An 18,281-nucleotide genomic window follows, 5' to 3' on the forward strand; every position below is an offset into this window, starting at 1 on the left:
AAACTTTGTATGAATAGGAAGGATCCAATACGCTTTTTTTTCCCGAAAAAATTGTATGCTTTGTTCATTTGATTATTTTACCAACTTTGAAGGATATGAGAGACCAAGGAGATAGCCCAGGTGGTCTCACCCCATTCCCTCCCCCCTAGGTCGTACGATCGAGCCCTCCCGATATAAAAAAAAAATCTTTGTAGGATACGACTCCGCCAGGATGTCCAATTCTTGTCTGTCTGTACAGCGGACAACATCGACATATTTCAAATATGAGATTGAAGCTACGTATGCTCCTTTTGATCGCCATATTTAATATACGTGTCATTAAGCGGGCAGGGGATCCTCGAAATGGTTTGAGGGAAAATTGTTGATAGGTTGCTAAAATTGGTGTGTTTTATTTTCCTCCCACAGCATTTATGATTAGAATGTAAATTGTTCCTTTCATTATGTGGTTAATGATAGATATCATGCTCTTGCACAGACAAGCAATTTGATAATAAAACCCACAAGTTGATTAAAAAAAAAAAGGAATACGTGCTCGAGTCGAGCAAAACGAAAATGACTCAAATTCATTTCATCACAGCACCTAGACCGACCATAAGTGCGGCTTCAGAGACGAGACTTGTCAAGATCATCGAAGAAAGGATGTTCCATAGCTTTCTTGGCTGAAATTCTCTTAGCAGGTTCGTAGTGCAGCATTTCCTGAAATTGAGGACCATAAAAAGGACTAATCTTGGAAGACATTTTAAGACAATATTTGATCGTGACAACAAGTTTAACAAAACAAAGCTTACGGATAAGAGGTTTAGTCCCTGCTCATCCAGTTCCTTAACCATTGAAGACAGTGGCTGTGGACTCCACTGTGGATATTCATGCCAGTTCACAAGCTTGCTCACACCAGGCCACACTTTTTCATTTGGAGTACCCAACAATCTGTTTCGGATTTTAGATTCAGTAAGAACTTAAATGCAGCCAAAATTGAAGATCCAATTTTCTTTGTTTTTTAGTCTATCAAACCTGAATATGTGTAGAAGCTGTTGAAGCTCTGAGTCTCCAGCAAAGAGAGCTTGGTTTGTCACCAACTCAGCTGAATTTTAGTAAACAGAAAAAAATACATTAATGTTCTAGTTGGATATCTTATTTACGAGATACAACGTGGTATAGGGAGATAGATCTATACCAAATATGCAGGCAACAGACCAGATATCCACTGCAGGTGAATAATGTGTAGCACCCAGAAGCACTTCTGGAGCTCTGTACCAGAGGGTCAATATCTGGAAGAAGACCGTGAAATTAGCAAACATTAAAAAATATCAATCCAGTTATCTGATTAGATAATTGCTGTCTAGGCCAGAATGTTACCTCATGAGTATACTTTTTTATGGGTACTGTATACGATCTGGCCAGTCCAAGGTCGGCTATTTTAAGCGTCATTGTCTTCGGATCCATCAAAAGATTGTGCGGCTTCAGATCCCTGCATAATTGAAATGGTGAACATCATGATGAGAAAAACTAAGAACTAAGGTTGATGGTGTATAAATTTGATGAGAAACCTATGAATTACCTGTGTAAAACACCATGACCATGGCAAAAAGCAACTCCCTTGCAAAGCTGGTACATTAAGCTCTGCGAATTAACAACAATAGATTCAAGACATGCATAAGTATAACATCATCAATACAAGGAAGATAAATTCCCTCGAGTTGAGAAGCTATAAATACCTTCACAGCTGCAGGTGGGACATGGCCTCCGGTTTGACGGAAGCTCCGGATGTATTTCTTGAGGTCAGTATCCATGTACTCGAACACCAAATAAAGAACTGTCTTTCCTTCCTTATTCTGGCCTTGTTTCACGTCCATCAGTCTGCACAAGTTTATTTAAAAGGAAATTTGTTGAATAAAAAATATTTGAAGCGACGTGTAGCACAAAGCCTGACAGAGTATATAGTTAACATTTGTCTTAATGAAATGAAATTCATCAAAAGAAACCAACAACTGAATAAACAATAAATAACTAGAAATTAGCAAAAAAATCAGCCTAAACTAATTTAATTATGTCGCTAATTATATGTAAGTTACAATTATAGCTCGAGACCTGGAGATTAAATTAGAGGAATACGGAACAGATATAAAGAATAAGCATACATAAATATCAAGAAAAACAAACAAAATCAGGAATTTGGACCCCACAAACCGGGGGGAAAACACTCTTAACCAGAAAGTTTTCTACCTAATACCTATTCCCGTGTCTGTAAGAGCAAAAAACAATTATGTTGAAATAGAGTAAACCAAGACTAAATCCCCGGTAATTGAACTTTAAAAGCGTTTCAAAATCTCAAGAACTGCTCCGAAGACAACCAAGAAACCTCAAATCACGCACAGGGAATCCATCACAAACAATCAAGAAATCGAACAGGGTTCCAATTTACGAACCCTAAAGAACCCAAATCCACGTGAAAAGGGGGCGAAACGTAACGTGCTACACATATAAATAACCTGACGACATGGGGATCTCTGGAGAGCATACGCAACAACGAGACCTCTCTGAGAGTGGTGGGGGGCACTCCCTCTTCGTCTTCATGAAGACGGGTCTTCTTCAATGCCACGATCTTCCCAGTGGCTTTCTCTCTCGCTCGGTACACTTTACCGTACGTTCCTTCTCCAACTTTCTCCAGTTTTTCGAACGCCTCCATTGCAGATTTCGCTTTCTCCTCCATTTCTCTGAAGAATTTGATTATGAAAATGGGAAGTCGCAGAAAAGAGGAACTTGTTTCTGTTTGAAGCCGCGGAGCCGTTGGAGATTAAATGTATATTCGTTCGTTTAGCAACGGTAACATTTTTGAAATCCAAAATGGCTCCGTTTCGTGTTGAAATCCCAAAATTAGCCCCGACTGAGATTCGAATATCGGAATAGATGCAAAAATAGGTGACATTACTTTCATTTTAGTCTTTTTGCTTTTTGAGAGAAAGGTCAATCTTATATTTTAAATAATTTAAATAGATTTTAATTTATATATAAAACAAATTGAACTAAAAGGACTTTTTTCGTTCTATTTCTATATTGGTTCTTTAGTAATAAAATCATTCACAATAAATAAATAAATTTCTCCCAAAAAATAAAATTTTGATTTTTAAAGATTGCGAAATTTTGGCATACCCATAAAAAAATAGATAAAGATTTTATAAGAGGATTTCATGGGTTTATGTCCATAAAAAACATCAATTTGATCTATACAGAAAATGAAATATCAATATTTTAACATAAAAATTAATATTTATTTATTCACCGTAGGAAAGATGTGTATACCATTTTTGTGCATAAAATAATATGAGACATGTGAATGAGGACCAGTTTTCCTTGTAACGTGGAAGGGTGAACAGGTAAACAACTAATACTAATCCTACCCACTAATGTTGAAACAAGCATATATTTTGAGGTATTATTACAAGAAAAATGCCAAATGTACCTCTTGTATATCGCCACTTACATTATAACTTAATTTTTTCTTATTCCTATGCGGTTACACCCCCATGCCCTTTCCCAACTACTCACTTAAACCCTCCTATGAAACTAGATAACAACCGTGCGATGCAAGACGAGCAGCAGCCCCGAGCACACTGGCTTCTCAGGAGTCGTGATCTCATTAGCGTGGAGGCCACTTCACGAGTGTTTTGGCGGACATTGCATGGAATTGGTACTCACTGCTCACATATGGTGCAACGGTACATCCGTCCCGATCTTTTCAGTTTCTTGCGCTCACCACAGGTGACGTCGCCGGCCGCAGTAGTTGTCGGTAGCAGTCTCAAGGGGTGTGGATGGATTGGGAAGTTTATATGAGTTGAGAGGGCAGCAAGGGTGCATAAGTGCATTTAGAAGCTACATGCACTGCATCTGTAGGTAAACCCTTTGGAAGGCTTGCCACAAATGTCGCATCTCGGCCGTGGCATTATTCAACCTTTTGCTACGCATATCTGCAAAAGATCGAACTTATTTATGATTTTACACGTGGGTTCAAAATATATTACATTTTAAAATAAATTATCCAAATGTAAGATCAAATATACGAGGCAAAACCTGACAGACATGCAATATATTATATATTACACAACATACGTACCCTGTTTTGGTTTAGAGTGGAAAACGAGTTGGTGCTGGGCGTGCAGTGGATGATTCATCAGCAGTGGAGCAGAGTGAGCACAAAACTGATGCAGCTGAAAACCGCACTGCTGACAGGATAACCTCTTGCCAGAACCATGGCTCCTTGCAGCCGGCGCAAGTGAACAGAGCCGGCGAGGTTACCTCCATCAAGGGGTGTTTAGAGAGGACCAAATGCGTGATTTCTTCACCCAGAATAGGCGGCAGCTCAAAATTTTCTGTCGTCTGAGAATTATAAGGCGGGGGCGGGGGCGGCCTTCAGATTCAAGGAAGAAGAAGATCATCCCATTTGTATGAAGTTTCTTGAAAGATTACTTTTCACACAGATTGTTGCTTCAAGAGAACGATCGATGATGCAAGTTTTCTTTGGTGGGAATATTATTTATGCTGCCTTGGAGAGAGGATACAGTAATCAGTGTTATACAAGTGTATATGCACAAACAGAAAGGTGCACGAGAACAGTGAACTATTATTGCGAACAAAAAAATAGCACAATGCTTAAAACAACGCAAACCGAGGCCTGTATGTAATAAGTGTCCTTAAAACAGATTCGTCCCCTCCGGTGTGTGCTGCGAGGATGAACGTGGACGGCTGTTTCTCAGTATACAACGGAAAACCAGTAGTACCGTAGCACAAGACACCACGACGGCGAACCGAAAAAGTACCTGAACCTTATCACGAGATAGAGTAACGACAGCAGAGCAGCAGCCGGTGGAAGCAGCGGGTGCCGAGACAAGAAGACAAGAGCAGCTTCGAAAATATCAGAATGTAGGAGAGTGTTTTCGGATGTGTTTGAAGGACTATGTTGCCTCTACAAATAGGCACGCTCCGGCTCCGTACAGAACAACCACGGTTGGCCATCTGAAAGGCCAAAGGTCAGCCCAGCTGAAGCACCAAAGGTCATTTCAGTTTGGAATACCAATGGTCAGCTGAAATACCAAATGTTATATTTTCGAAAATAAATATAGCAAAAGCCAGGTGAACCGTGGTGGGAAATTTTGCCTTGATCGGTCCGACATTCGACGCACCCAGGTCGCGCTCGTACGCTACACAAGTCAAGCCTTTTTCCACTGCAAATCGGGCCCATGATTTGCACCCCTGCGCCTGTGCGCGCGAGAGAGAGCCTCTTGACCAATCATTGTTACACTTCCATAAAGTATAACACAATATAAACTCACCAATGATATATTCATTTTCCAATGTGGGACATTTCCCACTTGCCATCTACTAGACCTTGTCCAATTTCTCATTCAAAGAACAAGCCCAATATGCCTATATAAGTCCAACAATCAGAATACCAAATGCATGTAAATCGAAATCCATTCGATAATTAGTATTATTATAATTATTCTTTTTCTTCTCGGCATTTTGAATATATATGTGAGATAAGAACAAGATAATTCGGTGCACTTTAATTCAACGTCTGTGCACCATTTCTTGTTCTTTTCACAAACGGGACTAGGAAGACCAAGACAACGAAGGACCCAAGCCTTATGGTCAAAATCAATTTTCACTCGTTTTGAATTAAAAAAAGTCAACAATAACAACTTGCTACGCGGACTTGCCCATTATATAATATTCCTTGACTCGTGATAACCAATAAAGTTTATCGCATTATCAGGACATCAATTTTAGAACAACCTGTCATTCCTTATATCATAACCAATACTAAATCAACCAAATATTTTCATTTCAGCATTCTTGTCCGTACGTATATTCTCTTTGTGATATGTCAACTTTGTTCATACAATGATATTTTTAACATAAAAAAATAATATTTTCATAGATTGGATCGAATGAAGATCAGTTTCACGTGAGTTTTCGTTTATCATTTGATATTTGTGAAAAAACTAGCTTCTTTGTGATTTTATCTGAGTGCGAGTTGCGTCCGAAAGATCAATCACTATATCTATATCGAAAACAAAATTTTATTAAGCCTTTGCTTTAGAAATAATTTAAATTAATTTTGGTTTACCAGTTTATTTCATATAAATCAACTCATATTAACTTTAGTACAATTTTTTTTCGAAATGGCCTTAAATATACATGAAAAACAAAGACCAATCAGATGATAAAATTTGAGGATGTAAGATTAGATTTTAAATTCATTAGCAAACAAAAATCATTTTGTTAAATATTTCACTTGTTGGGCTAATTTCTTGAGCAAATTGTTGAAATTAAACTCCGAATGTACAATATTATTTCTAAATATAGTTGATGTTTTACTATATATTATATTATATTTTAACACAAAATTTACAAGAAAACAAAATAAAAATATATAATTAGTATATGGCATGGGTGCTCTGAACCGAATAGGGTTAGATATTAAAAACAATATCAATATTCAAATTAAATATATCCGAGCTCAAATAATTTCCTATATTTACAATTTTAACATGAAAAGAGTTCAAACTTTTCGAGTTCGACTCAAATTCAATTATTTCAAATGTATATAAAATATTCAAAAATTTATGTGAACCGGTCTTACGAGTCGTATTTTGTCAGACGAATCTCTTATTTGGATCATCAATGAAAAATATTACTTTTTATGTTAAACGTCTTACTTTTTATTGTAAATCTCACTAGAGTTGACTCGTCTCACATACAAAAATTCGTAAGACCAAGAATATCATCGGAACTCACTCGTCTACGACTATAATAAATAAGGTTTAACATTACGCGGTTGGCGCGGAAAAATTCCAAGGCAATCCATATGTCATCGCTTACTCATCTCTTTTATTTATATATATATATAATATAATATTGTGTTCAAATTTGAGTTGAGAGTTTCTTGAACGGCAAACAACACAAAATAGGGACCTGACTCGTGGATGACGTCATCGCTTATTCACCATTCACCAAAACCCCTCCCTCCTCTCGCGGCCCCACATACAACCCAATATATACCGCATCCGCCACCGCCTTTGCCTCCCACTCCACCACCTACTTCCACTCACCAATTCTCTCCTCAAATTTCTTTCATGGGTGTTTGTTTCTCCTCCCAATCCTCAGATCAGAAGCCGTCCGCCAATGTCGTCTCCGTTGATGGCCAGTTGCGCCAGTATTCTCTTCCTGTTACAGCTTCTCAGGTTCTTGGATTCGAGTCTTCTTCCCCGGACTCCATCTTCCTCTGCGATTCCGATTCCTTGTGCTTCGATGATTTCATTCCCCCTCTCGACGGGGAGCTCGAGCTCCACCGGGACCAGATCTACTTCGTCTTGTCGGCGAATAAGCTTCAGTATCGGCTAGCGGCCTCCGACATGGTGGCCTTGGCCGTGAGGGCTAGCATTGCTCTTGACAATATCAACAGTCGCAGGCGGAGGAGCAAGGCCAGGATTTCTCCTGTCTTGGTGGCGGAAGAGCACCCGCAATCGAATTATCAAATTCAGAATAAGGTTTCTTTCGACTCTCCGCTAAGGGTAGTTTCCAGATCTGGTTCAACGAGGAAGATGCAGAGATTCTCTTCCCTGCGAGCTAAATTGGCCGTTCGATCGTTCAGAATCAGGCTCTCCACCATTTACGAAGGATCTATGCATGACGCTGATTGAAGAACTTGGAAATGGTACGCAAATCAAATTATATACATCAGCATGCTCAAGCTAGCCGATCAGCTGCCCGAGGGGTGGGGAAAATCGTTTCGAAAAATACACGAAATCCCTCGTCGATCGGTTCCATCCGCTGATTCCTGCGCCGCCCGTGTTCTTGGAGGAGACCTCGTTATTCTTGATCAGAAATATATATTTCCGCATTTCATATAATCTAATGTACACAGATTTTGCATCCAAATTGGGTTGTGATAATAGTGATGATTTATTCAAATTCTTGATCATAATCTACGTTCGTATTTATATTTGTGGTTAAAATGAATTGGGATTGGAGAAATTTCAAACAGCCACGGTGTTCTTGGTCCGTCAAGATCTCAAATGAGTACGAGACATCCAACGCACCCGCCGATTTCTGAATGAATCTTCTGAGATATTCCAGAATCTTGATTAATAAATTAATATTCATAATTTATTGTTATTTTTAAATCACATATTAATATTCATAATTAAGCATGTGTTTTGACTGTTTATGTAATATTCATTACGTTATTGAATTCTCTGGTTTACTTCTTGGTTTTATCGTAGACCGACCCAACGCTACGTTCAATGAGACACAAGCAGTGGACACATTACCATGACTGGTGTGAGATATTTGGAAATGATCGTGCTACAGGTGAGCGTGCAACCAATTTCGAGAGTGCACTTCATGAGGTCCTCAGCATAGATAATGAAGTACCTACTGCTGCGTGGCTTCCCGAAACACTTGCATTTAACACAGTTGACAATGCTGAAGACTCTAAATCTGAGACGAATACGCCGTCATCAAAACCCAAGGATCTGCTAACTTCGAAGAGTAAGAAAAGGAAGAAAGATAGTGACGTCGAGCAGAGCATAGTTGAAGCCATCAAAAACCTTGCTGACATAACGAGAACCACTATGACAGATTTGATCAACAAGGTTGGTTCAGAGGACAAGCTTTCAGATGCACAGGATGAGGTGTTGCGTGCGTTGGACGGGATGACTCATCTTTCAGAGGACGAGCAAGTGCTTGCTGCTAAGTTGTTGTTTAACAACCACAACGACTTAGCTTTGTTTCAAAGATTAGGTGATCGCGGCAAGGTTTGTTTGGTGAATAGGCTTTTGTCCGGAAATTAATGTGTGGAGAAGATGTGTTCTTTGCGAAGTTTACTCACTGTTAATCGTCCATGTACCACCCGTAAGCTTTCAGTATTTATCAAGGCCGTTCTACCAGTACGTGTTTTGGGTATGTCTTTTGTTGAATTTAATATGCGTCATGCGTTAGTACATTTTGCTGCTGTAAGAAGTTGTATATGTGGTTCGACGTTGTCAGACAAAATGATGCAGTTGTGGTGAATTTTGTTAATCGAATTGGAATGTAATGAATTTGTTATATACGTTTGTATTATCCGCAGCAGTAACGCTATCGTGTACATGACATACAATGCTGCAAAAAACAATTGTTTGCTGAAGTTTGTGCTATTAAGACTTTTGACAAAAAAAGAACTACAAATGCAGAGATATATGTAAGGCAATTTTACGCTACAAACATTACATTCTGATTCATTTCCGACGTCAATTTACAGATGTTGTTACGAAGTCAGCTCTTCCCCACAATTGGAGATAGTACTACCAATTTGCCTAATCTACTAACATGGCGTCAAAAAGGATAGTACTACATTACGGATTCAAAAGGGTAGGAAAGAACCAAATTCTTCTACTGTTAAACCTGCTACACACTTCAGTCATTGGTCAGGTCAATTACGAGCAACGCCGATTCGCCAGGGCCGGCCATTTTTTTCTTCCAATTTTCACCTTTGTTGACACGATGACCTTCGACTTTGGCGGTGTCATCTTCTTCTTTGAAAATCGACTGTCGCTCCGTTGTTGGGTGCCGTAGCTTCAGTTTCTTCCTCTTGCCAAGGAAATCAGAGACAGGTTCAAGCACGTCAACACCTTGCCATTTCACTTCAGTCTTCTCAACTTTCTGAGTAGTTTTGGTCTCGTCGTCAGAACAAAGATCAATAATCGGTACAACGTAGGGGCTTGTGACAGTAACTTCAGAACCAAAGTTAAAAGTAACAGACATGTTTTCGGAAGTGCACATGCATACAAACGAGTGTGGATAGTATGTATATCTGATGATCAGTAAGAAGAGGTATATAAGGAAACACATTTAATGTAACATATCTCACCCAACTACTTCTACTAATTAACAATCTTTCAACTTGCTCAATCAATTCCACAGACACGTAGCTCACCTAGAAAAAAGATATGCAAATCAAAATCGGCTGCAGGGTCTCAGGGTGGTAGATATTTGCCATAAATAACTTGGTAAAAGATTTACATTTAATACTAATATTTAAAAATCAACCATAAATGTATCCTCGGTCAAAGTGTACATTGTGCTATACCTTTTGCCACACACAAGATTCAATATATACACTTTCAACACTAACGTGCATTGAATTCGTGAAATAATTTAAAATGATGTATTATCGAATTTTGATAACAAGTAATTAGAAGGTTGTAGTATAATTTTCAATCAAACAGTAGGGCATGAACAGATTTGTGACACCCTGACCCGTTACAATTAAAATACAGCGGAATTTAAAATTTTCTTTCAAACGGAAGGAGTTTCAAAATACATTTTATAAAAGTGTTTACAAAATAACAACATGATCATTCCAATGACATAACAAAATACAAAATATCATTAGTGTGATCATGTTACAAAATGGTACAAAATAATCATCCTTCCAATCTTCGTATGCATATGACCCCCATCCACAGTCAACGTCCCGGTCCGTCGCTCTTATCTGCATCACATGAAAATAACTGAAATGAGAATAAATCTCAGCAAGTGGAACTCTTACATAGCAATGATACATAGTATACTCTGTAAAACATGGCTTTTAAATCATAAATACCATCGACTCTGAAACATGAATAACGTAGCAATAACTGTAGCAATAGCAATAGCAATAGATAGCAAAACGATGGTATTTCTCTTTTCTGTGGTTGGATTGATATCAATAGTATCTGTGACTATGGTTGCCAATATCCCATCGATATAAATCGATAACTGTGAGGGGATAAAAGCCTATGGTCGATGATCATCTAATTGCATGCAATGCTCTGACTATGATTAATCAATCCAATAAAACATTTGAATTCTCAATAACATTTAAAGCCGTCGTTTCGCAATCTCATAATATCACTTGTATTCCCTTTTTAACAATAGTGAGACATCAATGCCTCCAATAGATAATCAATGAAATCAATACATAACAATGGATCAATGGAAGGGAATAACACTTTGAAACCTTTAAAACACAATACATATAATATCATGTGAGCACAAGGGATGAAATTCCACTTACAAACCAATAGAACACCTCCAACTATACTCTTGGTACACCACCTACAACAATAATCCATAAATAACACCAATATCAAGACTAAATCCAAGAGTCCATGCTAAATAATCCATAGAACCATCAAAACATCAAATCCAAAATAACCCTTAACTCGAAACCTCATTAGAATCGCACCAAAAACTTACCTAAGCTTCCTTATACCACGGAGAACGATGATCTCAAGTCGGAAATCCAAATAACTCCAAGAAACAAAGATAGGAAGCAAAAGAAATGGATGAAAACCCTTAAGAATTGAGAGAATATCGAGAATGGAAGGAAGAAGATAAGGTAGGTATGAAGTCAACTCAATCAAAAAGGTACTAAATAACTCGCCCATACTTACACCGCGGGTGCGGTCACACAAGCACCGCGGGTGCGCCATGCTCACGGCATTCCAAAATAAATCCCATGCACGATCACCGCGGGTGCGGTGCTACAAATACCGCGGGTGCGGTCTCACCGCGGGTGCGGTCCTTGCACTGCCGCGGGTGCGGTGATGCCACGGCCCTCCAAATCCAAAATCATGAATAGTACACTGCGGGGGCACTCATCTAAGAGCGCGGGTGCACTCTACTCACGGCAATGAACAGTAACAAAACAACTAAAATCGATTCGAAACGCTGAAACGAACAATCAACACCAACTAACACCTCAAATAAATAATAACCAATAATACTATAGCCCAAAACACAACTATAATCATCTAATCACATAATCCAATTAACACAATAAAGCTTAAACCGTACCGTACACCGGGCTCGGCTATTACAATCTCCCCTCCTTAGAGGAATTTCGTCCTCGAAATTGACGTCACGGCACGAACAACTCAGGATACCTCTCTCTCATCTCAGTCTCTGGTTCCCACGTAGCCTCCTCAATCAAATGGTTCCTCCAAAGGACTTTAACGATGCCGATCTCTTTGTTCCTCAGAACTCTAACTGTGCGATCCAGAATATGAATTGGAATCTCATGGTAAGTCAGACTCGGCGTCAAGTCCAATGGCTCATGGCGAAGAACATGGGAAGGATCTGCAATATACTTCCTGAGCATTGATACGTGAAACACATTATGGACTCTGTCAAGATCGGGCGGTAGGGCTAATCTGTAGGCTCGGTCACCCACTCTGTCCAATATCTCGAATGGACCAATGAATCTAGGGCTCAACTTGCCCTTCTTGCCAAATCGCATCACACCCTTGAGAGGTGCTATCTTCAGAAAAACATGATCGCCAACCTCGAACCGCAAAGGTCTACGACGAACGTCTGCATAGCTCTTCTGTCTGGACTGAGCAGTCTTCATCCTCTATCTGATAACTGCAACAACATCGGCAGTCTGTTGGACCAACTCGGGACCCAACATCTTCCTCTCTCCAACCTCATCCCAAAACAAAGGAGATCTGCACTTCCTGCCATAAAGTGCCTCATACGGTGCCATGTCAATCGTCGCCTGGTAGCTATTGTTGTACGTGAACTCCACAAGAGGCAACTTGGAATCCCAGCTACCAGAATAGTCAATAGTATAAGCTCTGAGCATATCCTCCAGAATCTGAATGACTCTCTCTGACTGACCGTCGCTCTGAGGATGATAAGCTGTACTGAAAGCTAATCGAGAACCCATAGCTCTGTGCAAACTCTTCCAGAACTCTGAGGTAAATCTAGGGTCACGATCAGACACGATCGACACAGGAACCCCATGAAGTCTAACAATCTCTGCAATGTAATCCTCGGCATACTGAGACATCGAATACGTCGTCTTGACTGGGAGAAAGTGCGCTGACTTGGTCAATCTATCAACAATAACCCAAATGGAATTGAAACCCTTCTGCGTCCTGGGTAAACCAGTCACGAAATCCATAGTGATATGCTCCCACTTCCACTGAGGAATCGGCAAAGAAAGCAATGTCCCAGCAGGTCTCTGGTGCTCAATCTTTACCTGCTGACAAGTAAGGCACTGAGAAATGAACAAAGCAATATCTCTCTTCATACCTGGCCACCAGTAGAGTCGACGAAGATCCTGATACATCTTCGTACTGCCTGGATGAATCGAATAAGGTGCGGTATGAGCCTCTGTCAAGACATCTCTACGAATATCGTCGCCAGAAGGAACACAAATGCGGCCTCTGAAAGTTACCAAATCATCACCATTCAGACTAAACTCTGAATTCCCTCTAGCCTCGGCTCTAGCTCTCAACTCTGCCAACTGAACATCAGTCGACTGCTCTCTACGTATCCTGTCCGTCAATGTAGATCGAATGACCAACGCTGAAAAGCGAGCAATGGTCCCTGGAATCACCAGATCAATCTCCTCTCTCTGCAAATCCATCAACAATGGTCTCTGAATCAAAGAACTCAATGAAGCACTCGACTTGCGGCTCAAAGCATCAGCCACAACATTCGCCTTCCCTGGGTGATAACTGATCGTCACATCGTAATCCTTGACAAGCTCTAACCACCTCCTCTGTCGCATATTGAGCTCTTTCTGCGAGAACAGATACTTCAAACTCTTGTGGTCTGTGAAGATCTCACACTTTTCGCCATACAGATAATGTCTCCAAATCTTCAGGGCGAAAACCACAGCTGCTAGCTCCAAATCGTGCGTCGGATAATTCTTCTCATAATCCTTCAACTGGCGAGAAGCATAGGCAATAACCTTACCTCGCTGCATCAGAACTGCACCAAGGCCTCTCTTCGACGCATCGGTAAAGACAACGAAATCCTCAGAACCACTGGGTAAAGAAAGAACAGGAGCTGTCGTCAATCTGTCCTTCAACTCCTGAAATGCACTCTGGCAATCGATAGACCACTCGAACTTCACAGTCTTCCTCGTCAGATTGGACAATGGCAGGGCAATCTTGGAGAAACCTGAAATGAAACGACGATAGTAACCCGCCAAACCAAGGAAACTGCGTACCTCAGGAACAGTGGTAGGAATAGGCCAACTCCGAATCGCCTCTATCTTCAACGGATCAACAGCAATGCCATCTCTCGAAACCACATGGTCTAGAAAAGAAATCTGATCCAGCCAAAACTCACACTTCTTCAACTTGGCAAACAACCTCTTCTCTCGCAACAACTGAAGCACCACTCTGAGATGCTCTGCATGAAGCTCTCTGGATTTGGAATAGATCAGGATATCGTCGATGAAAACAATGACGAAGCTATCCAGATAAGGCTTGAACACACGGTTCATCAGATCCATGAAGACTGAAGGGGCATTGGTCAAACCAAAAGACATGACAAGAAACTCATAGTGACCGTACCTGGTCCGGAAAGCTGTTTTAGGGATATCAGACTCCCTAACCTTCAACTGATAGTAGCCAGACCGAAGATCAATCTTCGAGAACATAGTAGCACCATGGAGCTGATCAAACAAATCATCTATCCGAGGCAACGGATACTTGTTCTTGACAGTTACTTTGTTAAGCTCCCTGTAGTCGATACACAGTCGCAAAGAACCATCCTTCTTCTTGACAAATAGAACCGGAGCTCCCCAAGGCGAAGAACTCGGACGAATAAAACCCTTATCTAGAAGATCCTGCAACTACGCATTCAACTCCTTCATCTCAGTAGGGGCCATTCGGTACGGAGCCTTAGAGATAGGAACCGTACCTGGAGCTAAATCGATCACGAATTCAACATCTCTGTCCGGTGGCAAACCCAGAACATCATCCTCAAACACATCAGCAAACTCCCTCACAACATCGATATCATCAATATTCAACTTAATCAATCTATCAACATCCACAATAGAAGCAAGAAACCCATCGCAACCTCTACACAACAATCTCTCAGCCTCAAAGCAAGAAATAAAAGGAAGGACCAGCGAAGTACCTGTGCTGGCGAGCGCTCCTCCCTGGCCATCATCTGCAAAAGTCACCTTCTTAGCAACACAATCGATAACTGCACGGTAAGTCGAAAGCCAATCCATGCCAAGAATAACATCGAAGGCAACCATAAGGATAACAATCAAATCAGCGAAGACAACTCGCTCCTCAATACGAACAGGACACGCAAAGACAATCGATGTCGGGCACAAGACATCTCCCGAAGGCAAAACAACACTAAGCTGAATGGGAAGAATAGAAGGAACTATACCCAAAGATCTCAAAAACAAATCAGACATAAAAGAATGAGTAGCACCAGTATCAATCAAAGTAGTAGCTACTCTGCCTGAAATCAAAATAGTACTAGAGATCAATGAAGAATCACGATTAATACCTTCCTTGGTCATCGCAAAGATACGACCCTGCACCTTCACTTGGCTATCTCCCCTCGGGCAATTCCTGGCAACGTGGCCCGCCGCGCCACAACGAAAACAAGTATGAGTGCCCAATCTGCACTCTCCTCGATGATGCTTACCACACTTTGGACACAGTGGCTTCTCGGGATCAAATGGAACTGGCGGTGGTCTAGAACTCGGCTCCATATTGCCCTTGCCCTTGAAACGATCCCTGCCCCTCTGATTCGAACCCTGGCCTCTCTGAGCAATGGCCTGGTGTCTCTCCTGCCTCTCCCTGGCGATGTCCTTCTCGTCTTGCTCGGCCAACAATGCTTTGGACACAATCTCCTTGAAAGTAACAGCTTTAGACATGTTGATGTCACGGCGAATCTCCGCTCTAAGGCCTCGAATGAAATGAGCGCCCTTGTCCTTGTCGTTCGAAGCAATATACGGAGCAAATAGGCAACCCTCCTCAAACTTCAGGATATACTGGCCAACATCCAAGCTCCCCTGTCGAAGTTCCAAGAACTCCGTAACCTTCCTCGCTCGAAGTGCGTCGGGGAAATACTTGTCGTAGAACAAGTCAGTGAACTCTGACCACTTCAGTGTCGCAACATCAACTCCAACCTTCGTCGCATTCCACCAAATGCGGGCAGCCTTAACCAACATGAAAATGGCACAACTAATCCTGTCTTTGTCCTCATACTGGAGATGATCGAAGATAGCTTCAAGCGCCTTGACCCACTCGACAGCAACTAGAGGATCGGTGCTACCTGCGAATTCCGGTGAATCCATCCTCTTGAAAGCAGAAAAGACGGCATCAGTGCCAACAGCCTGAGCAACCTGACCTCTCACTTGGCCTCTACCCTGTCCAGTTCCTTGCATACGAAGCAACTGTTGAATCTGATCGCTATGCACCTTAGCCTGCTCCTTAAGCAACTTGCCGAACTCGTCGACAACTCTCGAGGAAGAACTATCCTCACCCTCTGCCGCCTTACGCTTAGGAGGCATACTCTACAATTGCTCACAAGACACCAATCAATATATATAACAATGGATAGATGCAAGAAAACATACCCGGACAGTTGAAAGTAGACGAAGTCATATGCATTGGTCCGAAGAACACCGCTCTGATACCACTAAATGTGACACCCTGACCTGTTACAATTAAAATACAGCGGAATTTAAAATTTTCTTTCAAACGGAAGGAGTTTCAAAATACATTTTATAAAAGTGTTTACAAAATAACAACATGATCATTCCAATGACATAACAAAATACAAAATATCATTAGTGTGATCATGTTACAAAATGGTACAAAATAATCATCCTTCCAATCTTCGTATGCATATGACCCCCATCCACAGTCAACGTCCCGGTCCGTCGCTCTTATCTGCATCACATGAAAATAACTGAAATGAGAATAAATCTCAGCAAGTGGAACTCTTACATAGCAATGATACATAGTATACTCTGTAAAACATGGCTTTTAAATCATAAATACCATCGACTCTGAAACATGAATAACGTAGCAATAACTGTAGCAATAGCAATAGCAATAGATAGCAAAACGATGGTATTTCTCTTTTCTGTGGTTGGATTGATATCAATAGTATCTGTGACTATGGTTGCCAATATCCCATCGATATAAATCGATAACTGTGAGGGGATAAAAGCCTATGGTCGATGATCATCTAATTGCATGCAATGCTCTGACTATGATTAATCAATCCAATAAAACATTTGAATTCTCAATAACATTTAAAGCCGTCGTTTCGCAATCTCATAATATCACTTGTATTCCCTTTTTAACAATAGTGAGACATCAATGCCTCCAATAGATAATCAATGAAATCAATACATAACAATGGATCAATGGAAGGGAATAACACTTTGAAACCTTTAAAACACAATACATATAATATCATGTGAGCACAAGGGATGAAATTCCACTTACAAACCAATAGAACACCTCCAACTATACTCTTGGTACACCACCTACAACAATAATCCATAAATAACACCAATATCAAGACTAAATTCAAGAGTCCATGCTAAATAATCCATAGAACCATCAAAACATCAAATCCAAAATAACCCTTAACTCGAAACCTCATTAGAATCGCACCAAAAACTTACCTAAGCTTCCTTATACCACGGAGAACGATGATCTCAAGTCGGAAATCCAAATAACTCCAAGAAACAAAGATAGGAAGCAAAAGAAATGGATGAAAACCCTTAAGAATTGAGAGAATATCGAGAATGGAAGGAAGAAGATAAGGTAGGTATGAAGTCAACTCAATCAAAAAGGTACTAAATAACTCGCCCATACTTACACCGCGGGTGCGGTCACACAAGCACCGCGGGTGCGCCATGCTCACGGCATTCCAAAATAAATCCCATGCACGATCACCGCGGGTGCGGTGCTACAAATACCGCGGGTGCGGTCTCACCGCGGGTGCGGTCCTTGCACTGCCGCGGGTGCGGTGATGCCACGGCCCTCCAAATCCAAAATCATGAATAGTACACCGCGGGGGCACTCATCTAAGAGCGCGGGTGCACTCTACTCACGGCAATGAACAGTAACAAAACAACTAAAATCGATTCGAAACGCTGAAACGAACAATCAACACCAACTAACACCTCAAATAAATAATAACCAATAATACTATAGCCCAAAACACAACTATAATCATCTAATCACATAACCCAATTAACACAATAAAGCTTAAACCGTACCGTACACCGGGCTCGGCTATTACAAGATTCATGGACATACCAATACGAAGGAAGGAATACAACACAAACTGAAGTACACAGTGATATGGACATACCAATACGATGATCAGTGATATGTTTGTAGAACCATGAACAAAGTACACACTCAAATCAAGTGAATGTCAGCACACAACAGCAAAATGAACGCCCC

The 18,281-nt window shown here is 40.8% G+C and overlaps 2 protein-coding genes across 2 annotated transcripts; one reads left to right on the plus strand and one right to left on the minus strand.

Annotated features, from left to right (window-relative positions):
• Window positions 1-436: 436 nt before the first annotated feature.
• Window positions 437-2,784, minus strand: LOC140814035 (cell division control protein 2 homolog D). The gene is made up of 8 exons (XM_073172894.1): window positions 2,490-2,784; window positions 1,716-1,857; window positions 1,559-1,620; window positions 1,357-1,468; window positions 1,175-1,268; window positions 1,012-1,081; window positions 789-927; window positions 437-696 (listed from the first exon to the last, which is right to left on the minus strand). Exons 1-8 carry the CDS (start codon window positions 2,708-2,710, stop codon window positions 604-606), a joined length of 933 nt encoding a protein of 310 aa, XP_073028995.1. The 5' UTR covers window positions 2,711-2,784; the 3' UTR covers window positions 437-603.
• Window positions 2,785-6,983: 4,199 nt separating this feature from the next.
• LOC140809611 (uncharacterized) lies at window positions 6,984-7,700 on the plus strand. The gene has a single exon (XM_073167302.1). The coding sequence runs from the start codon at window positions 6,984-6,986 to the stop codon at window positions 7,698-7,700; it is 717 nt and encodes a 238-aa protein (XP_073023403.1).
• The last annotated feature ends 10,581 nt before the right edge of the window (window positions 7,701-18,281 follow it).

This window comes from Primulina eburnea, chromosome 1, assembly GCF_022965805.1.
Source record: "Primulina eburnea isolate SZY01 chromosome 1, ASM2296580v1, whole genome shotgun sequence".
In the NCBI taxonomy this organism is placed as follows: Eukaryota; Viridiplantae; Streptophyta; class Magnoliopsida; order Lamiales; family Gesneriaceae; genus Primulina; species Primulina eburnea.